The sequence below is a fragment of the Oncorhynchus tshawytscha genome, linkage group LG03 (assembly GCF_018296145.1).
Source record: "Oncorhynchus tshawytscha isolate Ot180627B linkage group LG03, Otsh_v2.0, whole genome shotgun sequence".
Classification (NCBI taxonomy): domain Eukaryota; kingdom Metazoa; phylum Chordata; class Actinopteri; order Salmoniformes; family Salmonidae; genus Oncorhynchus; species Oncorhynchus tshawytscha.
The window spans coordinates 75766799-75793226 of NC_056431.1; the positions used below are offsets into that span (position 1 = coordinate 75766799).

Genomic DNA, 26428 nt, shown 5'->3' on the forward strand with positions numbered 1-26428 from the left:
GAATGGGTAGTGTTATGGCTGGTTAGTGTTATGGCTGGGTAGTGTTAAGAATGGGTAGTGTTAAGAATGGGTAGTGTTATGGCTGGGTAGTGTTAAGAATGGGTAGTGTTTAGAATGGGTAGTGTTATGGCTGGGTAGTGTTAAGAATGGGTAGTGTTAATGGGTAGTGTTTAGAATGGGTAGTGTTTAGACTGGGTAGTGTTTAGAATGGGTAATGTTATGACTAGGTAGGTTTAAGAATGGGTAGTGTTATGGCTGGGTAGTGTTATGGCTGGGTAGTGTTAAGAATGGGTAGTGTTAAGAATGGGTAGTGTTAAGAATGGGTAGTGTTAAGAATGGGTAGTGTTATGGCTGGGTAGTGTTAAGAATGGGTAGTGTTTAGAATGGGTAGTGTTATGACTAGGTAGGTTTAAGAATGGGTAGTGTTATGGCTGGGTAGTGTTTAGAATGGCTAGTGTTAAGAATGGGTAGTGTTAAGAAGGGGTAGTGTTATGGCTGGGTAGTGTTTAGAATGGCTAGTGTTAAGAATGGGTAGTGTTAAGAATGGGTAGTGTTAAGAAGGGGTAGTGTTAAGAATGGGTAGTGTTAAGAATGGGTAGTGTTATGAATGGGTAGTGTAAAGAATGGGTAGTGTTATGACTGGGTAGTGTTAGTGTTATGACTATAACATATCCAAACGGTTTCAAATCTATCAGGACCCCTCAAAGGAAAATAAGACTCTCACAAATATGTAGATGCCAGTTGTTTTGCTCTCGGACACCCACAGGTCTCACAATAAAAAAATGTATGGATGGAGACTGTTTTGGGCCCCAAAAAATGGGCAAAATAACGAATGTTTCCTGACCATTATTAATCCCAGAGCTGCCACCGTGAGGAAGGACATACCTGCAGACCTTGTGTTGCTCCATTTAGTGAATCTGTTATTAATCCCAGAGCTGCCACCGCGAGGAAGGACATACCTGCAGACCTTGTGTTGCTCCATTTAGTGAATCTGTTATTAATCCCAGAGCTGCCACCGTGAGGAAGGACATACCTGCAGACCTTGTGTTGCTCCATTTAGTGAATCTGTTATTAATCCCAGAGCTGCCACCGCGAGGAAGGACATACCTGCAGACCTTGTGTTGCTCCATTTAGTGAATCTGTTATTAATCCCAGAGCTGCCACCGCGAGGAAGGACATACCTGCAGACCTTGTGTTGCTCCATTTAGTGAATCTGTTATTAATCCCAGAGCTGCCACCGCGAGGAAGGACATACCTGCAGACCTTGTGTTGCTCCATTTAGTGAATCTGTTATTAATCCCAGAGCTGCCACCGCGAGGAAGGACATACCTGCAGACCTTGTGTTGCTCCATTTAGTGAATCTGTTATTAATCCCAGAGCTGCCACCGTGAGGAAGGACATACCTGCAGACCTTGTGTTGCTCCATTTAGTGAATCTGTTATTAATCCCAGAGCTGCCACCGTGAGGAAGGACATACCTGCAGACCTTGTGTTGCTCCATTTAGTGAATCTGTTATTAATCCCAGAGCTGCCACCGCAGGAAGGACATACCTGCAGACCTTGTGTTGCTCCATTTAGTGAATCTGTTATTAATCCCAGAGCTGCCACCGTGAGGAAGGACATACCTGCAGACCTTGTGTTGCTCCATTTAGTGAATCTGTTATTAATCCCAGAGCTGCCACCGCGAGGAAGGACATACCTGCAGACCTTGTGTTGCTCCATTTAGTGAATCTGTTATTAATCCCAGAGCTGCCACCGTGAGGAAGGACATACCTGCAGACCTTGTGTTGCTCCATTTAGTGAATCTGTTATTAATCCCAGAGCTGCCACCGTGAGGAAGGACATACCTGCAGACCTTGTGTTGCTCCATTTAGTGAATCTGTTATTAATCCCAGAGCTGCCACCGCGAGGAAGGACATACCTGCAGACCTTGTGTTGCTCCATTTAGTGAATCTGTTATTAATCCCAGAGCTGCCACCGTGAGGAAGGACATACCTGCAGACCTTGTGTTGCTCCATTTAGTGAATCTGTTATTAATCCCAGAGCTGCCACCGTGAGGAAGGACATACCTGCAGACCTTGTGTTGCTCCATTTAGTGAATCTGTTATTAATCCCAGAGCTGCCACCGCGATGAAGGACATACCTGCAGACCTTGTGTTGCTCCATTTAGTGAATCTGTTATTAATCCCAGAGCTGCCACCGCGAGGAAGGACATATAGCTACAGACCTTGTGAACACATACCTAGACGGGGAACAGGCCGTCAGCCTTCAACACGACATACATATTCAATCTGTTACAAACACTGTCTTAAAAAAACTGATTTGATTTCCAAGGAATCTGCCTCAGTCTGTGACGTACACGATACATGTTTTTCCTCCTACAGCTGGCCTTGGATCTTTGTGTGTCTGGAGAGAATATGTTGAATCCAAGCAACATTGATTTGAACCACAAGGTCTTTTCACAGTGTAAAATGAGGTTCCATACAGCAACGTGGCTATTAGTTAAGCCATCAGGTCAAAATTAGTCGTAGAATGTGTACTGTGGAGAAAAAAGGAAATAATAAATGTTGGACGTTCTCTGTCTCTTCTCTGTCTCCTTGACTTGTCTCTTCTCTGTCTCCTTGACTTGTCTCTTCTCTGTCTCTTCGACTTGTCTCTTCGACTTGTCTTGGTCTCGGTCTCTGTCTCTTCTCTCTCTCTCAACCTTTCTCCACCTCATTCAGCCACTCCACAAATGGAACAGAGCAGTGGCATCAATATCCACATTATTTCACTTTCGTTTATTATATATTTCACTTGCATTGGCAATGTAAACATTTCTTTCCCATGCCAATCATGCCCTTTGAATTTAATTAGAGAGAGAGAGAAAGATAGAGACAGAGAGAGAGAGAAAGAGAGAGAGAGAGAAAGAGAGAGAAAGAGAAAGAGAGAGAAAGAGAGAAAGAGAGAGAAAGAGCAGAGAAAGAGAGAAAGAGAAAGAGAGAGAGAAAGAGAGAGAGAAAGAGAAAGAAAGAGAGAGAGAAAGAGAGAGAGAAAGAGAAAGAGAGAGAAAGAGAGAGAGAAAGAGAGAGAAAGAGAAAGAGAGAGAGAAAGAGAGAGAAAGAGAGAGATTAACCTCATCCTCAGCTCTGGTATCTTCCCCAATATTTGGAACCAACAACTGTTCACCCCAATAAACAAAAGTGGAGACAAACTTGACCCCAATAACTACAGTGGGCAAATCCTCTGCATTAACATTAACAGCAGACTCCTACAACGTACTGAGCGGATATCAAATTGGCTTTTTACTCAATTACCACGTGTTCACCCTGCACACCCTCATTCACAAACAAAACAAAAGCAATATCTTCTCATTCTTTCTTGACTTCAAAAAAGCTTTTGACTCAACTTGACATGAAGATCTGCTATACAAACTGATTGAAAGCAGTTTTGGGAGAAATAAAATATGACATTATTAAATCAATGCACACAAAAACAACAAGTTAAAATGAGCAACAAAACCATTATTTCCACAGTGATGTGCTGTTGCAAAAAAGGTTCAGTTAGACAGGGACCACGAATACAAATTCTATCTAGTCACCGTTGCCGTAGCGCACACAAAAACCTATACATACCTCGGCCGTCAGCACCTAAGGTAACTTCCACAAGGCTGTGAACAATCTGAGAGACAAGGCAAGAAGGCCCTTCTACGACATTAAAAGGAACATCAGCTGTTGTTCGTATGTATACGTTTGTATATTGTAAGGTCCTGGGTGTCGTGAGGGTGAAATCACACGGTGAACTACGGTCACCCCACTTACGGGTGCTCAAACCAAATGCACCAGACACAGGGAAACGAAAACAGTCTTGCACTAAATATACGAACATGTACATCTAATGCAAACACCAGGGTTACAATAATCAATCCCGCACAAAGAACCAGGTGGGCCGGCTGACTAATCAAGCCTCACTAATTATCACCAACTCAAAACAGGTGTACTCAGTAAACACATAAGGAGGGGGAGGAAAGAATCAGTGGCAGCTAGTAGGCCGGCGACGACGACCGCCGAGCGCCACCCGAACGGGAAGGGGAGCCACCATCGGTCGGAGTCATGACACATATGGAGTAATAAATATATAAAGTTGGAAGAAACAGTATGTGAACCCTTGGATTTAATAACTGGTTGACCCTCCTTTGGCAGCAATAACCTCAAACCAACATTTTCTGTAGTTGTGGATCAGACCTGCACAATGGTCAGGAGGAATTTTGGACCATTCCTCTTTACAAAACTGTTTCAGTTCCACAATATTCTTGGGATGTCTGGTGTGAACCGCTCTTTTGAGGTCATTTCACAGCATCTCAATCAGGTTGAGGTCAGGACTCTGACTGGGCCACTCCAGAAGGTCAGGACTCTGACTGGGCCACTCCAGAAGGCATATTTTCTTCTGTTTAAGCCATTCTGTTGTTGATTTACTTCTGTCTTTTAGGTTGTTGTTCTGTTGCATCACCTAACTTCTGTTGAGCTTCAATTGGCGGACAGATGGCCTTACATTCTCCTGCAAAATGTCTTGATAAACTTGGGAATTCATTTTTCTGTCGATGATAGCAAGCTGTCCTATCACTGAGGCACCAAAGCAGCCCCAAACCATGATGCTCCCTCCACCATACTTTACAGTTGGGATGATGTTTTGATGTTGGTGTGCTGTGCCTTTTTTTCTCCCCACACAGTGTTGTGTGTTCCTTCCAAACAACTCAACTGTAGTTTCATTTGTCCGCAGAATATTTTTCCAGTAGCGCTGTGGAACATCCAGGTGCACTTTTGAGAACTTCAGACGTGCAGCAATGGGTTTTTTTGGACAGCAGTGTCTTCTTCCGTGGTGTCCTCCCATGAACACTACTCTTGTTTAGTGTTTTATGTATCGTAGACTCGTCAACAGAGATGTTAGCATGTTCCAGAGATTTCTGTAAGTCTTTAGCTGACACTCTAGGATTCTTCTTAACCACATTGAGCATTCTGCGCTGTTGCAGTCATTTTTGCAGGACGGCCACTTCTAGGGAGAGTAGCAACAGTGCTGAACTTGTCTATAAACTCTCTATTTATAGACAATTTGTCTTACCATGGACTGATGAACATCAAGGCTTTTAGAGATAGTTGTGTAACCCTTTTCAGCTTTATTCAAGTCAACAAATCTTAAATCGTGCGCTGTTGCAGTCATCTTTGCAGGACGGCCACTCCTAGGGAGAGTAGCAACAGTGCTGAACTTTCTCCATGTATAGACACTTGGTCTTAGCGTGGACTGATGAACATCAAGGCTTTTAGAGATACTTTTGTAACCCTTTCCAGCTTTATGCAAGTCAACAATTCTTAAACGTAGGTCTTCTGAGAACTCTTTTGTTCGAGGCATGGTTCACATCAGGCAATGCTTCTTGTGAATAGCAAACTCAGTGAGTGTTTTTTAAGGCAGCTCTTACCAGCATCTCCAATCTTGTCTCATTGATTGGACTCCAGGTTAGCTGACTCCTGACTCCAATTCGTTTTTGGAGAAGTCATTAGCCTAGGGGTTCACATACCTTTTTCCAACCTACACTGTGAATGTTTTAAATGATGTATTCAATATAGACAAGAAAAAATACAATCATTTGTGTGTTTATTAGTTTAAGCAGACTGGGTTTGTCTATTGTTGTGACTTAAATGAAGATCAGATAACATTTTATAATAACTCAAAAGGGTAATAATTTCTTGTATTTATATGAAAAAATAAATATATAAAACATGTAATAAAAAGGAATATGAAATTAGATCATAAATAAATAAATAAAATCCCAATTAGGATCTGGCTAAAGAAAACTCAAATCAATTATAGAACCCATTGCCCTCTAGGGTTGTGAGGTCTGGGGTCCGCTCACCAACCAAAAATTCACATAATGGGACAAACAACAAATTGAGACTCTGCATGCAGAATTCTGCGGAAAAATCCTCAATTTACAACGTAAAAAACAAAGTAATGCATGCAGAGCAGAGTTAGGACAATACCAGTTAACTATCTGCCCTAGGCAGACCTGGCTCACAAAATGAGGTGGAAACTGAGATGCACTTCCTAACCTCCTGCCAAATGTATGACCATATTAGAGACGCATATTTCCCTCATATTACATAGACCAATAAAGAATTTGTAAACAAATCCAATTTTGATAAACTCCAATATCTAGGTGAATACCACAGTGTGCCATCACAGCAGCAAGATGTGTGACCTGTTGCCACAAGAAAAGGGCAACCAGTGAAGAACAAACACCATTGTAAATACAACCCATATTTATGCTTATTTATTACAATCCAAATGTAAGTTTATTTGTTTTCCCTTTTGTACTTGAACTATTTGCACATAATTACAAGTATATAGAAATAATATGATATTTGAAATGTCTCTATTCCTTTGGAAATGTTATAAGTGTAATGTTTACTGTTCATTTTTTTATTGTTTATTTCACTTTTGTTAATTATCTATTCCACTTGCTTTGGCAATGTTAACATACTGTATGTTTCCCATGCCAATAAAGCCCTTTGAATTGAATTGAATAGAGAGAGAGAGAGAGAGCGGTCGTCGTGGACAGGTTGGTGTGTTTTTTTGGATGAGAAGTGACTGCCCTCCAGACAAAACAGGATTCTATTACCTGACCTTTATTGAAAAGCCATTCTGTTTCACATCCAGTATGGCACGGCAGGATAACAGCAATGTTAAACACAAACACAGAGACGACCTGATACAAATGCGCACACACCCCACACACACACACACACACAGAGAGAGAGAAACAGACTGATACAGAGAGAGAGAAACAGACTGATACACACACACACACACAGAAACAGAGACAGACTGTCAGTGTGCTGCTACAGTTAGCAGGCAGAAGAAAACACAGGGTCAGAGAGATTTAATGAATAGCGATACAGAAAGGCTGATTGAAAGCCATGCCCTGACCAGATACAATGCTGTTTCACAATAAAAAAAAATCATCAACTGGCGTATAAGGAGGGGCATTCAACATGTACAGCACTTACACAAATGACTGATGATTGGCTGAATTAAAACTGGTAGGAAGACGCTTGTGGGAGTTGTTTTGTTAGACTTCAGCTTATGACATTATGGATCTTAGTCTGCTGCTGGAAAAACGTATGTGGTAAAGGTTAACACCCCCCGCTATAATGTGGATCAAGAGTTACCTGTCTAACGGAACACAGAAGTTATTATTTAATGGAAGCTTCTCCAACATAATCCAGGTAGAGTCAGGCATTCCCCAGGGCAGCTGTCTAGGCCCCTTACTTTTTCTAATATTTACTAATGATTACTGCCACTGAAGAAAACTTATCTACAGTGTCTTCGGAAAGTATTCAGACCCCTTTGACCTTTTCCACATTTTGTTGCCTTACAGCCCTATTTTTTCATGGATTAAATCTTTTCCCCCCCCTCATCAATCTACACACAATACCCCATAATGACAAAGCAAAAAAAGTTTGTCAGGTTGGATGGGGGCGTCATTACACAGCTATTTTCAGGTCTCTCCAGAGATGTTCGATCGGGTTCAAGTCCGGGCTCTGGCTGGGCCACACAAGGACATTCAGAGACTTGTACCGAAGCCACTCTTGCGTGGTTTTGGCTGTGTGCTTAGGGTTGTTGTTCTGTTGGAAGGTGAAACTTTGCCCCAGTCTGAGGTACTGAGCGCTCTGGAGCGGGATTTTATCAAGGATCTCTCTGTACTTTGCTCTGCTCATCTTTCCCTCGATCCTAACTAGTCTCGAAGTCTCCGCTGAAAAACATCACCACAGCATGATGCTGCCACCACCATGCTTCACCATAGAGATGGTAATTGTTTTCCTCCCTCCAGATGTAACACTTGGCAGTCATGCCAAAGAGTTCAATCTTGGTTCATTCAGACCAGAGAATCTTGTTAGTCATGCTCTGAGAAACCTTTAGGTGCCTTTTGGCAAACTCCAAGCTGGCTGTCATGTGTCTTTAACTGAGGAGTTGCTTCCGTCTGGCCACTCTACCATAAATACCTGATTGGTGGAGTGCTGCAAATATGGTTGTTCTTCTGGACAGTTCTCGCATCTCCACAGAGGAACTCCGTAGCTCTGTCAGAGTGACCATCAGGTTCTTGGTCACTTCCCTAACCATGACCCTTCTTCCTCAATTACTCAGTTTGGCCGGTACGGTCAGCTCTAGGAGGAGTCTTGATGGTTTCAAACTTCTTCCATTTAAGAATGATGGAAGCCACTGTGTTCTTCAGGACATTCAAAACTGCAGAAATGTTTTGGTACCCTTCCCCAGATCTGTGCCTCGACACAATCCTGTCTCGGAGCTCTAGGGACAATTCCTTCAACCTCATGGCTTGGTTTTTGCTCTGACATGCACTGTGGGACCTTATATAAACAGGTTTATCCAATCAAGTTGTGGAAACATCTCAAGGAGTATCAATGGAAACAGATGCACCTGAACTCAATTTCGAATCTCATAGTGAAGGGTCTGAATACTTACATAAATTAGGTATTTCATTTAAAAAAAATGTATTTCATACATTTGCAAACATTACTAAAAAAACTGTTTTCACTTTGTCATTATGGGGTATTGTGTGTAGAAGGCGGTAACGTAACAAAATGTGGAAAAAAGTGGTAAGGGCTCGGAATACTTTCCGAATGCACTGTAACTATGACGATGACTCAACATTATACACGTCAGCTGCCACAGCAAGATAAATCACTGCAACACTTAACACAGAGCTGCAGTCAGTTTCAGAACGGGTGGCAAGTAATAAGCTGGTCCTACATATGTCAAAAACTAAAAGCATTGTACTGGAACAAATCATTCACTAAACCCTAAACCTCAACTAAATCTTGTAATGAATAATATGGAAATTGAGCAAAGTGAGATGACTAAGCTGCTTGGTGGATTGTAAAACTGTCATGGTCGAAACACAGTGATGCAACAGTAGCTTAGGAGACGTATTTTAAAATAAAACGCTGCTCTGCGTCCTTTACAAGGTTACCAACAAAACAAGAACTACAGGCCCTAGTTTGGTTGCACTTGGACTACTGCCCAGTCATATGTTCAAAGCCACAAACATTTGACCCAGAACAGAGCAACACGGCTGGCCCTTAAATTTACACAGAGGCGTTCATGTCAATCTCTCCTGGTTCAAAGTAGAGGAGATGATTAACTGCATCACTACTTGTCTTTGTGAGAAGCATTGACATTTTGAAAAATACCAGGATGTTTATTCAAATGATTAGCACACAGCTCCCCAAGACACCCATACATACCCAACAAGACATACCACCAGGGGTCTCTTCACAGATCAGAACAAACTTCGGGAAACACAGAGTACTACACAGGAAATCCATTCCATGTCAGGTAACTGATGCAAGCAGTGAAACGAGGGTACTCAGGGTACTCAGGGTACTCAGGGTACTCAGGTGAGAAGAAAGCCTCACCCAAATGTATAGTATTTTATTTTATTTAAAAAAATATGTGAATCAAATTTTTATTTGGCGTACCACCGACGGCATTGCGCGTACCCCAGTTTGGGAATTACATACCCGAGTCTATACCTGGACACTTTCAAATGACAAGTAGAAAAGAAGGATGAGGGAGAAGGAGAGAGAGGGGATAGAAAAAAAATGGAAGAAAGAGAAGATAGAGAACAAGATAGGGAGGGAGAATGAGAGACATAACGAGAGAGAAAAAAAGAAAGAGGGGTAAAAAATAATGGAATAGAAGGATGGACTGGGCGATGGGCCACATGAGAGCTGTGATATTTGTGCTTAGCCTCTCAATGCTAATGATCATTCAGTCATGGGGTCTCCTCTCCATCAAACAGAAATCTGAGCCAGTCAGCGTTTCATCAAAGCATCTGCTGAAGGTCCAGAGAGAAAGAGGGAGACAGAGGAAGAGACCGACAGATAGGGACAGGGACAAGAAAGAGAGAGGAAGAGAGGTGTTCTCAGTACAGACAGACAGTCTCTCTCTCTCTCCCTCCCTCCCTCTCTCCCTGATGACACTGGCTATATGAAAGTATAAACTCCTACCTGGGGGCGCAAGAAGGCTCAGGTGCCTCCTGGGAGCACAAGCTGGCAAACAGACAGGTTTGACTCCGCGATATGACAGCCGTGACAACAGCGGAGGAGAGGAGGGATGAAGAGAGGGATAAAAAGAGTAGAGCGGGGGCAAAGGAAAGGATACATCCGTATGCCTCCTGTTCTGGAGCCGATGGCTAGGATCTTCTGGACGGGGTCGAATGCCAGGCAGGTGGGCTGGTAGGGGAAGCCATGGCGTACCGTCTGGAATGGAAAAAAAACAATAACATTAACATTCACATTCAATACACAAATAGACACAGGCACACACACAGACAAATAGACACAGGCACACACACAGACAAATAGACACAGGCACACAGCACACAGGCACACACACAGACAAATAGACACAGGCACACACACAGACAAATAGACACAGACAAATAGACACAGGCACACACACACAGACAAACAGACACAGGCACACACACAGACAAATAGACACAGGCACACACACAGACAAATACAAATAGACACAGGCACACACACATACAAATAGACACAGGCACACCACACAGACAAATAGACACAGGCACACACAAGGTCAAATAAAATATGAAGATCCATGACAGATCAGAAATTGTAAAAAAAAAAAAAAATTTTAAAAGAAGGGGCTTCTAGAATGGATTAACATCAAGAGAATCCAATGGAACATCAAGAGAATCCACACTAAGGTTCTCTCCATGGTGCTGAAATATTCAGCGCCTCTTTCCACAGGAAAATTAGACAAAAGTTAAAATCTGCACGGGTGCTGTCCACTAGAAGTGGTGCTGAAATCCACTGCCCGGGGCCTACAGTCACTGCCCAGAATCTATACTGATAATATAGTCGCTGCACAGAATCTATAGTAATAATCATACCAGCACTGGCCATAATCTATATAAACTATGTATCTATATATAATCTACATGTTACTTACTGACCTCCCAGGAGACCCAGACAGCTTGCTACAGTATACGTTAGTATAACTATTTCAAATGTCTTTATATTTTTAGAACTTTTGTGTTTACTGTAAAAACATGTATTGTTTATTTCACTTTTGTGTATTATCTACTTCACTTACAATGGCAATGTAAACATATGTTCCCCATGCCAATAATGACCTTACCTTGAATTTAAATGCAATTGAATTGAGAGATACAGAGACAGAAACACAGAGACAGAGAGACGCAGACACAGAGAGAGAGACAGAGAGAGAGACACAGATGCCAGAACCGGACAAGAACCTGACACCCTCAGCACAGAGGGGGACAAACACCTGCCTGCAAGTGACAGCATTCCCTCCCACATATGCCCCCCTAGGCACAACTATGACAACATAATCAACAAAAACGGGTCACAACTCCTGCAGCTCTGTCGCACGCTGGGTATGTACATAGTCAATGGTAGGCTTCGAGGGGACTCCTATGGTAGGTACACCTATAACTCATCTCTTGGCAGTAGTACTGTAGACTACTTTATCACCGACCTCAACCCCGAGTCTCTCAGAGTGTTCACAGTCAGCCCCCTGACACCCCTATCAGACCACAGATAAATCACAGTCCACTTGAACAGAGCAATACTCAATCATGAGGCATCAAAGCCAAAGGAACTGAGTAACATTAAGAAATGCTACAGATGGAAGGAATGCAGTGTAGAAACCTACCAAAAATCAATTAGGCAACAACAAATTCAATCCCTTTTAGACAATTTCCTGGGTAAAATGTTCCACTGTAATAGTGAAGGTGTAAACTTGGCAGTAGAAAATCTTAACAGTATATTTGACCTCTCAGCTTCCCTATCAAATCTAAAAATCTCAAATAGAAAATTAACAACAATGACAAATGATTTGATGAAGAATGCAAAAATCTAAGAAAGATATTGAGAAACCTGTCCAACCAAAAACATAGAGACCCAGAAAACCTGAGTCTACGCCTTCACTATGGTGAATCACTAAAACAATACAGAAATACACCACAGAAGAAGAAGGAACAGCATGTCAGAAATCAGATCAATGTAACTGAAGAATCCATAGACTCTAACCACTTCTGGGAAAATTGGAAAACACTAAACAAACAACAACACAAATAATTATCCATACAAAATGGAGATGTATGGGTAAACCACTTCTCCAATCTTTTTCGCTCAAAAACAAAGAATTAAGAGCAAAAACATATACAGGATCAAATACAAATCTTAGAATCAACTATTAAAGACTACCAGAACCCACTGGATTCTCCAATTACCTTGAATGAGCTACAGGGTAACAACAAAAAAACACCCAACCCAAAAAGGCATGCGGTGTTGATGGTATCCTTAATGAAATGATCAAATATACAGACAACCAATTCCAATTGGCTATACTAAAACTCTTTAACATCATCCTCAGCTCTGGCATCTTCCCCAATATTTGGAACCAAGGGCTGATCACCCCAATCCACAAAAGTGGAGACACATTTGACTCCAATAACTACCGTGGGATATGCGTCAACAGTAACCTTGGGAAAATCCTATGCTTTATCATTAACAGCAGACTCGTACATTTCCTCAATGAAAACAATGTACTGAGCAAATGTCAAATGGGCTTTTTACCAAATTACCATACAACAGACAATGTATTCACCCTACACACCCTAATTGACAACCAAACAAACCATGCTTTGTTGATTTCAAAAAAGCCTTCGACTCAATTTGGCATGAGGGTCTGCTATACAAATTGATGGAAAGTGGTGTTGGGGGTAAAACATACGACATTATAAAATCCATGTACACAAACAACAACTGTGCGGTTAAAATTGGCAAAAAACACACCAATTTCTTCACACAGGGCCGTGGGGTGAGACAGGGATGCAGCTTAAGCCCCACCCTCTTCAACATATATATCAACGAATTGACGCAGGCACTAGAAAGGTCTGCAGAACCCGGCCTCACCCTACTAGAATCCGAAGTCAAATGTCTACTGTTTGCTGATGATCTGGTGCCATCAAAAGGAACATAAAATTCAACATACCCAATTAGGATCTGGCTAAAAATACTTGAATCAGTCATAGAGCCCATTGCACTTTATGGTTGTGAGGTCTGGGGTCCGCTCACCAACCAAGATTTCACAAAATGGGACAAACACCAAATTGAGACTCTGCATGCAGAATTCTGCAAAAATATCCTCCGTGTACAACGTAGAACACCAAATAATGCATGCAGAGCAGAATTAGGCCGATACCCACTAATTATCAAAATCCAGAAAAGAGACGTTAAATTCTACAACCACCTAAAAGGAAGCGATTCCCAAACATTCCATAACAAAGCCATCACCTACAGAGAGATGAACCTGGAGAAGAGTCTCCTAAATCAAGCGGGTCCTGTTCACAAACACAAACAGGACAGCAGCACAATTAGACCCAAGCAAATCATGAGAAAACAAAAAGATAATTACTTGACATATTGGAAAGAATTAACAAAAAGCCAGAGCAAACTAGAATGCTATTTGGCCCTAAACAGAGAGTACACAGTGGCAGAATACCTGACCACTGTGACTGACCCAAACTTAAGGAAAGCTTTGACTATGTACAGACTCGGTGAGCATAGCCTTGCTATTGAGAAAGGCCGCCGTAGGCAGACATGGCTCGCAAGAGAAGAGAGGCTATCTGCACACTGCCCACAAAATGAGGTGGAAACTGAGCTGCATTTCCTAACCTCCTGCCCAATGTATGACCATATTAGAGACACATATTTCCCTCAGAATACACAGATCCACAAAGAATTCAAAAACAAACCCAATTTTGATAAACTCCCATATCTACTGGGGGAAATTCCACAGTGTGCCATCACAGCAGCAAGATTTGTGACCTGTTGCCATGAGAAAAGGGCAACCAGTGAAGAACACACACCATTGTAAATACAACCCATATTTATGTTTATTTATTTTATCTTGTGTCCTTTACCATTTGTACATTGTTACAACACTGTATATAAACATAATGACATTTGTAATGTCTTTATTGTTTTGAAACTTCTATATGTGTAATGTTTACTGTTCATTTTTATTGTTTATTTCACTTTTGTATATTATCTACCTCCCTTGCTTTGGTAATGTTAACACATGCAAATAAAGCCCCTTGAATTTAATTGAATTGAATTGAATTGAGAGAGAGAGAGAGAGAGAGAGAGAGAGAGAGAGAGAGAGAGAGGTAAGTGAGCTCATGGGCTGCTGAGTTCTTCTGCAAAAATATATAATTAGTTGGATAAATGTATATAAACTTGAATTGTTAAACAATATACATCAACATCAAAACCTTAAATCCAAATAAAGATGCCATACCTAAAACCTTGATTTTGGGGAGAATTACCCTGAATGGACTATTACCACCAGGGTCAATCAAGAAAAGATCTGACGAAACCAAAACCTGCAGAAGAAACACAGCGGAACCTGGAAATACCATCCAACACAAAGCTGAGTGAGTAATATTCAGTCCGAAGCTACTTCTGGAGACAAAAAGTTAACTACAATAATTTCTAGGTAATTTTGTTATATAAAGCTTAACAAATAAGGCTACCAAGCTGCTAGGACAGATCTGGCTGTAACTTCAATTAGCACTGAAGTGTGAGGTGAGAGGTGTGAACATTCTTCAGCCTAACAATGGCAGGAGAGTTGCACAGCCCCACTCCAACCCAAATGCAGAGGCCTTTGAAACCCCCATGGCTTATCCCTGTGGATAGGTCATTACAATAAAGTACCTCAAGGACAATCCAGAGACACTATTTTCTGACTGCTTCAAAGAGGGGCATGTTAGCAACTTAATTTTTCACACAGACCATCCCCTGGCATGGCACACAGCTATAAGAGTACACTACCCCTATGTCAAGAGAGAAGGTGGCACACAGCTATAAGAGTACACTTCTCCTATGTCAAGAGAGAGGGTGGCACACAGCTATAAGAGTATACTTCCCCTATGTCAAGAGAGAGGGAGGCACACAGCTATAAGAGTACACTACCCCTATGTCAAGAGAGAGGGTGGCACACAGCTATAAGAGTACACTACCCCTATGTCAAGAGAGAGGGTGGCACACAGCTATAAGAGTACGCTACCCCTATGTCAAGAGAGAGGGTATTGGCCCAGGGTGGAAACTCAGTAATGGTGCAGGGCATCCTCATGCAGATCCAGCAGGACTTTTACGGGATTAAAGAGAAGGAACAGCAGGACAACTCTGTGACGACTCCCCCATCCTGAGTCTGATCATGGTGAAGAAGGCACAACAGCATCTCTTCAACCACAGGGGGCTGAAAAAATGTGGCTTGTCACCGAAAACCCTCACTAACCTTTACAGATGCACAATTGAGAGCATCCTGTCGGGTCGTATCACAGCCTGGTACGGCAACTGCACTGCCCACAACCCCACAAAGATAATTACTTAACACATTGGAAAGAATTAACAAAAAAACAGAGCAAACTAGAATGCTATTTGGTCCTAAACAGAGAGTACACAGTGGCAGAATAGGTGACCACTGTGGCTGACCCAAACTTAAGGAAAGCTTTGACTATGTACAGACTCAGTGAGCACAGCCTTGCTATTGAGAAAAGCCACCGAAGGAAGACATGGCTCTCAAGAGAAGACAGGCTATGTACTCACTGCCCACAAAATGAGGTGGAAACTGAGCTGCAATTCCTAACATCCTGCCAAATGTATGACCATATTAGAGACACATATTTCCCTCAGATTACACAAACCCACAAAGAATTCAAAAACAAATCCAATTTTGATAAACTCCCAAATCTTCTGGGTGAAATACCACAGTGTACAATAACAGCAGCAAAATGTGACCACAAGAAAAGGGCAACCAGTGAAGAACCCATATTTATGCTTATTTATTTCCCCTTTTTGTACTGGAACAATTTGCACATCATTACAACACCGTATATAGACATAATGAGATTTGAAATGTCTTTATTCTTTTTTAACTTTTGTGAATGTAATGTTTACTTGTTACAGTTTTTCCCAATTGCTAAAACACAATTTTGCAAACGGGGCTGGTTTTATCAAAATACTTAACACAATTCACAAAACTACACACCCAAACTGCAAAATACCTCTATATACTAATATCCTGAAAAATGAAGCACTGCAACCAAAACTACATATATCAAAATCAAACATTAGCACGAAATGGGCACACAGTTCATTCATATTACCAGATGTTTGTCTAACCAACTACACACTGTTGGGCATAATGAAAAGCACTCTCATCTTTAGGATGCTTTGCCATAATACTAAAATAGTTCAAATTCTAGAAGATTCTTCAGATGCACAGAAATATTTGCAGATACACACACATGCTGTTGAAATTTTATTTTTAATTTTTCACCAAAAAAGTCAGTGCAACATACGCACAGCAGATATATTTACATTGGACTGAACAAAAATATGCTCACAAAAAAAACAGTCAACTGAAAAAAGAAAATTGCAGAAAGAATATATAGAAAAAAAGAGGCAAGAAAAATAATTAGGCAGCATCTTGCCGCACAGCTGGGTCTGTCCACAACGCCTCGTCCACATCACAGCTGGGTCTGTCCACAACACCTCGTCCACATCACAGCTGGGTCTGTCCACAACGCCTCGTCCACATCACAGCTGGTTCTGGTCACAACGCCTCGTCCACATCACAGCTGGTTCTGGCCACAACACCTCGTCCACATCACAGCTGGGTCTGGTCACAACGCCTCGTCCACATCACAGCTGGGTCTGTCCACAACGCCTCGTCCACATCACAGCTGGGTCTGGCCACAACGCCTCGTCCACATCACAGCTGGGTCTGGTCACAACGCCTCGTCCACATCACAGCTGGTTCTGTCCACAACACCTCATCCACATCACAGCTGGTTCTGTCCACAACACCTCATCCACATCACAGCTGGTTCTGTCCACAACACCTCATCCACATCACAGCTGGTTCTGTCCACAACACCTCATCCACATCACAGCTGGTTCTGTCCACAACACCTCATCCACATCACAGCTGGGTCTGTCCACAACACCTCATCCACATCACAGCTGGTTCTGTCCACAACACCTCATCCACATCACAGCTGGGTCTGTCCACAACACCTCATCCACATCACAGCTGATTCTGTCCACAACACCTCATCCACATCACAGCTGGGTCTGTCCACAACACCTCATCCACATCACAGCTGGTTCTGTCCACAACACCTCATCCACATCACAGCTGGTTCTGTCCACAACACCTCATCCACATCACAGCTGGGTCTGGTCACAACACCTCATCCACATCACAGCTGGTTCTGTCCACAACACCTCATCCACATCACAGCTGGGTCTGGCCACAACGCCTCGTCCACATCACAGCTGGGTCTGGCCACAACGCCTTGTCCACATCACAGCTGGGTCTGGCCACAACGCCTCGTCCACGTCACAGCTGGGTCTGGCCACAACGCCTCGTCCACATCACAGCTGGTTCTGGCCACAACGCCAACACCTCGTCCACATCACAGCTGGGTCTGGCCACAACACCTCGTCCACATCACAGCTGGGTCTGGCCACAACACCTCGTCCACATCACAGCTGGGTCTGGCCACAACACCTCGTCCACATCAGAGCTGGGTCTGGCCACAACACCTCGTCCACATCACAGCTGGGTCTGGTCACAACACCTCGTCCACATCACAGCTGGGTCTGGCCACAACGCCTCGTCCACATCACAGCTGGGTCTGTCCACAACGCCTCGTCCACATCACAGCTGGGTCTGGCCACAACGCCTCGTCCACATCACAGCTGGGTCTGGTCACACCGCCTCGTCCACATCACAGCTGGGTCTGTCCACAACGCCTCGTCCACATCACAGCTGGGTCTGGCCACAACGCCTCGTCCACATCACAGCTGGGTCTGGCCACAACGCCTCGTCCACATCACAGCTGGGTCTGGCCACAACGCCTCGTCCACATCACAGCTGGGTCTGGCCACAACGCCTCGTCCACATCACAGCTGGGTCTGGCCACAACGCCTCGTCCACATCACAGCTGGTTCTGGCCACAACGCCTCGTCCACATCACAGCTGGTTCTGGCCACAACGCCTCGTCCACATCACAGCTGGTTCTGGCCACAACGCCTCGTCCACATCACAGCTGGGTCTGGCCACAACGCCTCGTCCACATCACAGCTGGTTCTGGCCACAACGCCTCGTCCACATCACAGCTGGTTCTGGCCACAACGCCTCGTCCACATCACAGCTGGTTCTGGCCACAACGCCTCGTCCACATCACAGCTGGGTCTGGCCACAACGCCTCGTCCACATCACAGCTGGTTCTGGCCACAACACCTCGTCCACATCACAGCTGGGTCTGTCCACAACACCTCGTCCACATCACAGCTGGGTCTGGCCACAACACCTCGTCCACATCACAGCTGGGTCTGTCCACAACACCTCGTCCACATCACAGCTGGGTCTGGCCACAACGCCTCATCCACATCACAGCTGGGTCTGTCCACAACGCCTCGTCCACATCACAGCTGGGTCTGGCCACAACGCCTCGTCCACATCACAGCTGGGTCTGGCCACAACGCCTCATCCACATCACAGCTGGGTCTGTCCATGTCGTGTCATTGGTCAACACACAATACCCCGTAAAGTGGAAAGATGGTTTTAGACATTTTCCACCAATTAATTAAAAATGAAACGCTGAAATGTCTTGAGTCAATAAGTAGTCAACCCCTTTTGTTATGGCAAGGAGCCTAAATCAGTTCAGGAGTAAAAATGTGCTGAAACAAGTCACGTAATAAGTTGCATGGATTCACTCTGTGTGCAATAATTGTTTATAGCATGATGTTTGAATGACTACCTCATCTCTGTACCCCACACATACAATGAATTGTGAGTTCCCTCAGTCAGACAGTGACTGAGGTCTTTCTATGATTCGCAAAGAAGGGTTCCTATTGGTAGATGGGTAAAAAAAAGTAGACATTGAATATCCCATTAAGCATGGTGAAGTTATTAATTACACTTTGGTTGGTGTATCAATACACCCAGTCACTACGAATATACAGGCGCCTCTCAGTTGCAGGCGAGCGAAAAGAAAACGCTCAGGCATATCACAATGAGGCCAATGCATAGCATTTTTGCATAGTGTTGATAAAAGTGGAGTCAGGGGTTGGGCCGTCTCTCACACACACACATATATATATGCTCCCCCACACCCCACACTCAAGGTCTGAGGTTCTGACTGAAAGTTCACTTTTACAGTCATGGTATTGGATACTCTCTCTCTCTCTCTCTCTCTCTCTCCTTTCCCATGGGCTATTGATGTGGAGAGATACTCTCTCTCTCCTATCCCATGGGCTATAGCTGTGGAGAGATACTCTCTCCCTCTCTCTCTCTCTCTCCTTTCCCATGGGCTATTGCTGTGGAGAGGTCTTGCCATAGATTTTCAAGTACATTTAAGTCAAAACTGTAACTCGTCCACTCAGGGACATTCACTGTCGTCTTGGTAAACAACTCCAGTGTAGATTTGGCCTTGTGTTTTAGCTTATTGTCCTGCTGAAAGATGAATAAATCCTCTCAGTTTCTGCAGGCAACGAGACTGAACCAGATTTTCCTCTAGGATTTTGCCTGTGCTTGGCTCCATTCCATTTTTTTTTATCTTGAAAAACACCCCAAGTACTGATTACAAGCATACTCATAACATGACGCAGCCACTACTATGCTTGAAAATACGGAGAGTGGTATAACTGTGTGCCGTAATCACCAATGTCAAATGTGACTTAACCCTCTGTGTCGAATATGAATATAAACATGTGCTTTATAAAGGGTGACATATCGATCTAATGAGATGTTAGTCACATTACATCTGATTGATGTGACGATGACAAATACTTTACTAAGTAACGTCACACCTACAGTTGAAGTCAGAAGTTTACAATCACTTAGGTTGGAGTCATTAAAACTCATTTTTCAACCACTCCACACATTTCTTGTTAACAAACTATAGTTTTGGCAAGTCTGTTAGGACATCTACTTTGTGACACAAGTCATTATTCCAACAATTATTTACAGATTATTTAATTTATAATTCACTGCATCACAATTCCATTGGGTCAGAAGTTTACATACACTAAGTTGACTGTGCCTTTAAACAGCTTGGAAAATTCCAGAAAATGATGTCATGGCTTTAAAAGCTTCTGATAGGCTAACTGACATCATTTGAGTCATTTGGAGGTGTACCTGTGGATGTATTTCAAGGCCTACCTTCAAACTCAGTGCCTCTTTGCTTGACATCATGGGAAAAACTAAAGAAATCAGCCAAGACCTCAGAAAATAGATGTAGACCTCCACAAGTCTGGTTCATCCCTGAGAGCAATTTCCAAACGCCTGAAGATACCACATTCATCTGTACAAACAATAGTATGCAAATAAACACACCACGACAAAGATTGTACTTTTTGGAGAAATGTCATCTGGTCTGAATGTCCTCTGGTAGGTGTTTCCTCCTATAGAAGGGAGGGAGGGGAGGTGTTTCCTCCTATAGAAGGAAGGGAGGGGAAGTGTTTCCTCCTATAGAAGGGAGGGGAGGTGTTTCCTCCTATAGAAGGGAGGGGAGGTGTTTCCTCCTATAGAAGGGAGGGAAGGTGTTTCCTCCTATAGAAGGAAGGGAGGAGAGGTGTTTCCTCCTATAGAAGGAGGTGTTTCCTCCTATAGAAGGGAGAGGAGGTGCTTCCTCCTATAGAAGGGAGAGGAGGTGCTTCCTCCTATAGCTCCCACAGTTGCCCTTTTCCTTCTGTGTCAGTCAGAGTCAAAGGTCAGTGGGAGGGACCGATCTCTAGCTGTCTCCTCTCCCAGAGACAGACAGCGCTGATCATTATGACTGTGATATGTGTTTGTACCACCTAGTTACCTTAAGATGAATGCACTGTGGTTGTCTCACCTAGTTACCTTAAGATTAATGCACTGTGGTTGTCTCACCTAGTTACCTTAAGATGAATGCACTGTGGTTGTCTCACCTAGTTACCTTAAAACCTCTTGGCGCACCGATCCCTTTAGCGGGATCATTTTTGTCAACATCTGATGAATTGCAGAGCGCCAAATTCAAATTAAACTACTAAAAATATGTAATTTTCATGATATCACAAGTGCAATATACCAAAACACAGCTTAGCTTGTTGTTAATCCACCTGGTGTGTCAGATTTCAAAAAGGCTTTACGGTGAAAGCAAACCATGTGATTTATGTGAGGACATCTCTCTCAGCAGACAAAACATTACAAACAGCTAGCAGCAAAGTAGATTGGTTACGAAAGTCAGAAAAGCAATAAAATTAATTGCTTACCTTTGATGATCTTCATATGTTTGCACTCACGAGACTCCCAGTTACACAATAAATGTTTGTTTTGTTTGATAAAGATTATTTTTATATCCAAAAACCTCCATTTGGTTGGCGCGTTTTGTTTAGTAAACCACAGGCTTGTGCGGTCACGACGGGCAGACGAAAATTCCAAATGGTATCCGTAAAGTTTGTAGAAACATGTCAAACATTTTTTATAATCAATCATCAGGTTGTTTTTACAATAAATAATCGATCATTTTTCAATCAGATGATAGCCTTTTCAATAGGTGAGTATATGTAAAGGTCTCGCTCCAGGCGCTCGTGCATGCACAAATCTGGGGACACCTAGCTATCCACTGACGCGATGTGATCATTCTCGCTAATTTTTTAGAATAAAAGCCTGAAACGATGTCTAAAGACTGTTCACACCCTGTGGAAGCCATAGGGAGAGGAATCTGGTTGATATCCCTTTAACTTCTTCGAGATAGGGGGCACTCTTTTAATTTTTGGATAAAAAACGTTCCCGTTTTAAACAAGATATTTTGTCACGAAAAGATGCTCGACTATGCATGTAATTGACAGTTTTGGAAAGAAAAAACTCTGATGTTTCCAAAACTGCAAAGATATTATCTGTGACTGCCCCAGAACTAATGCTACAGGCGAAACCAAGATGAAATTTCATACAGGAAATGGTCCAGATTTTGAATGCCCTGTGTTCCAATGTCTCCTTATATGGCTGTGAATGCGCCAGGAATGAGCCTGCACTTTCTGTCGTTTCCCCAAGGTGTCTGCAGCATTGTGACGTATTTGTAGGCATATCATTGGAAGATTGACCATAAGAGACTACTTTTACCAGGTGTCCGCCCGGTGTCCTCCGTCGAAATTATTGCGTAATCTCCAGGTCCATGCGCGTTCCATTTTCTTCAGAGGAGAAACCAAACTGCCACGAATGATTTATCATCGATAGATATGTGATAAACACCTTGAGGATTGATTCTAAACAACGTTTGCCATGTTTCTGTCGATATTATGGAGTTAATTTGGAAAAAAGTTTGCGTTGTAATGACTTGCAAATGGAAAAGAGAGGTTTCAGAATAACAGCACCTCCTGGTTGGATTTTCCTCAGGTTTTCACCTACAATATCAGTTCTGTTATACTCACAGACAATATTTTGTGTTTTCTATCCTAATTTCTATTCTAATCTGCCAATTATATGCATATTCTACTTTGGGCACGTTTTTCATCCAAACATCAAAATACTGCCCCCTAGTCTCAAGAGGTTTTAAGATGGATGCACTGTGGTTGTCTCACCTACTTACCATAAGATGAATGCACTGTAAGTCGCGCTTGATAAGATCGTCTGATAAATGACTAAATCGGAAATGTAGTCACTCTCATCTATAAACATTGTCATACAGGTGGGTGGATGCTGTACATGTGCCCACTCTGTGCTCGCCCACTTCTCCCATCCATGCCTATTCTCACTAAGCTACATCCACTTAGCACGCTCTCTCTCTCTCCCTTTCTCACACAAACAATGATTCCCCATCCAACCCCGCTCTCAACTTCGGGATGAGGCATGCAAATAGCTGGGTCACCTGAATCTGTTTCTCGTGAATCTGTTTCTACTAAATCTGTTTATAGTGAACCTGTTTATAGTGAACCTGTCTATAGTGAACCTGTTTAAAGTGAACCTGTTCATAGTAAACCTGTTTATAGTGAACCTGTTTAAAGTGAACCTGTTAATAGTGAACCTGTTTATAGAGAAACTGTTTATAGTGAACCTGTTTATAGTGAACCTGTTTATAGTGAACCTTTTTATAGAGAAACTGTTTATAGTGAACCTGTCTATAGTGAACCTGTTTAAAGTGAACCTGTTTATAGTGAACCTGTTTAAAGTGAACCTGTTTATAGTGAACCTGTTTATAGTGAACCTGTTTATAGTGAACCTGTTTAAAGTGAACCTGTTTATTAAAGTGAACCTGTTTATTAAAGTGAACCTGTTTATTAAAGTGAACCTGTTTATAGTGAACCTGTTTATAGTGAACCTGTTTAAAGTTAACCTGTTTATTAAAGTGAACCTGTTTATTAAAGTGAACCTGTTCAGTCGGAATCTGTTCAGTCTGACAGCTTTTATAACAGAATACTTTCACACCTCATCACTGACATGTAGTGACACGTCTTTCTCAAAAGACAAAAATGAGAGAGACAGTACACATGTGCTTTCTTCCCAAACAATCATTATTTTTCTACAATATAGAAAAGAAGAAAATAACTTGTGAGTAAGGAAGTGAGTAAATGTCTGGAACCTCTGTGATGTAACACCATAAACCACACAGTCTAGAACCTCTGTGATGGAACACCATAAACCACCCAGTCTGGAACCTCTGTGATGTAACACCATAAACCACCCAGTCTAGAACCTCTGTGATGTAACACCAACAACCACCCAGTCTAGAACCTCTGTGATGTAACACCATAAACCACCCAGTCTAGAACCTCTATGATGTAACACCATAAACCACCCAGTCTAGAACCTCTGTGATGTAACACCATAAACCACCCAGTCTAGAACCTCTGTGATGTAACACCATAAACCACCCAGTCTAGAACCTCTGTGATGTAACACCATAAACCACCCAGTCTAGAACCTCTGTGATGTAACACCATAAACCACCCAGTCTAGAACCTCTGTGATGTAACACCATAAACCACACCAGTCTAGAACCTCTGTGATGTAACACCATAAACCACACAGTCTAGAACCTCTGTGATGTAACACCATAAACCACACAGTCTAGAACCTCTGTGATGTAACACCATAAACCACACAGTCTAGAACCTCTGTGATGTAACACCATAAACCACACAGTCTAGAACCTCTGATGTAACACCATAAACCACACAGTCTAGAACCTATGTGATGTAACACCAACAACCACCCAGTCTAGAACCTCTGTGATGTAACACCAACAACCACACAGTCTAGAACCTCTGTGATGTAACACCAACAACCACACAGTCTAGAACCTATGTGATGTAACACCAACAACCACACAGTCTAGAACCTCTGTGATGTAACACCAACAACCACACAGTCTAGAACTTCTGTGATGTAACACCAACAACCACACAGTCTAGAACCTCTGATGTAACACCAACAACCACACAGTCTAGAACCCCTGTGATGTAACACCAACAACCACATAGTCTAGAACCTCTGTGATGTAACACCAACAACCACACAGTCTAGAACCTCTGTGATGTAACACCAAAAACCACACAGTCTAGAACCTCTGTGATGTAACACCAACAACCACACAGTCTAGAACCTATGTGATGTAACACCATAAACAACCCAGTCTGGAACATCTGTGATGTAACACCATAAACCATCCAGTCTAGAACCTCTGTGATGTAACACCATAAACCACACAGTCTAGAACCTCTGTGATGTAACACCATAAACCACCCAGTCTAGAACATCTGTGATGTAACACCATAAACCATCCAGTCTAGAACCTCTGTGATGTAACACCATAAACCACACAGTCTAGAACCTCTGTGATGTAACACCATAAACCATGCAGTCTAGAACTTCTGATTTAACACCATAAACCACACAGTCTAGAACCTCTGTGATGTAACACCATAAACCAACCAGTCTAGAACCTCTGTGATGTAACACCATAAACCAACCAGTCTAGAACCTCTGTGATGTAACACCATAAACCACCCAGTCTAGAACCTCTGTGATGTAACACCATAAACCACCCAGTCTAGAACCTCTGTGATGTAACACCATAAACCACACAGTCTGGAACCTCTGATTTAACACCATAAACCACACAGTCTAGAACCTCTTTAATGTAACACCATAAACACACAGTCTAGAACCTCTGATTTAACACCGTAAACCACACAGTCTAGAACCTCTGTGCTGTAACACCATAAACCAACCATTCTAGAACCTCTGATTTAACACCATAAACCACAGTCTAGAACCTCTGATTTAACACCATAAACCACAGTCTAGAACCTCTGTGATGTAACACCATAAACCACCCAGTCTAAAACATCTGTGATGTAACACCAACAACCACACAGTCTAGAACCTCTGTGATGTAACACCATAAACCACACAGTCTGGAACCTCTAAAATGAAACCACCATTAAACACATAGTAGAAAACTATCTAGTGAACATTCCTCAGGGCTTAATGAAAGACTAAAAGGCCGGGAGACAGCCTTTCATTCATCAAATGGGAAAACATCTTTATAGGTGTGTGTGGTGTGTGTGGTGTGTGGTGTGTGGTGTGTGTGTGTGTTCTTCTAGATTCTTCTGAGCTGACCTCCAGGACTCTTCCACCGTCATTACCACAGGGAAGATGTGCTGCCTCCGAGGGAGGATTTCCCCTGCACACCGCCTCATTCATTCATTCATTCATTCATTCCCCTCTTACCCACCATTCATATATTTATTTCCCCACGCTACTGTTGACCACATCACCGCCGTAGGCAAATGGCCACTGATATTTGATTTTGTAAATAAATATAAATGTCCTAAATTAAGAAATACATTTTAAAAAACTTAACCAGCACTTGCACTTCATCCATGTCAATAGTTGATGCACTATTTATCAAGTGTCAGTGCTCATGTTTGCTTCACCTTGTGAGATGATATGCATCCGATGCGTATTCTAAAGGAGATGCCCGGCAACGTTCTCTAGCGGGTACTGATAGGCTGAAAGGCCAGGCGGTACTAGCTTTAAAAGGGAAAGAAATACAAATATGAACACCATTTCACTGGAGCTTTAAAATAGCAAAACACGATAATAGCTCTATCTGTTATTGGTAGAACAACTTTGCAATAGCGTGCTTCTCAACTCACGCTACCGCACGCCTTTACCGTCTGTCCCTGTGGACCCGGTATGGTGAGAGAGGTGTGACAGCACCACTGGTGGCAGAGCTGCAGCTTGAGCATGTGTTTGGCCCGAAAGGCCTCACGCAA

The 26428-nt window shown here is 42.8% G+C and overlaps 1 protein-coding gene across 1 annotated transcript in view; it reads right to left on the bottom strand.

Annotated features, from left to right (window-relative positions):
* Positions 1-26428, bottom strand: part of LOC112224864 (syntaxin-binding protein 5-like) — a 262601-nt gene that overhangs the window by 229842 nt on the left and 6331 nt on the right. Inside the window, exon 2 of the mRNA XM_042320003.1 lies at positions 10215-10312. Coding sequence (XP_042175937.1) covers positions 10215-10312 — 98 coding nt within the window. The remainder of the gene's footprint in view (positions 1-10214; positions 10313-26428) is intronic.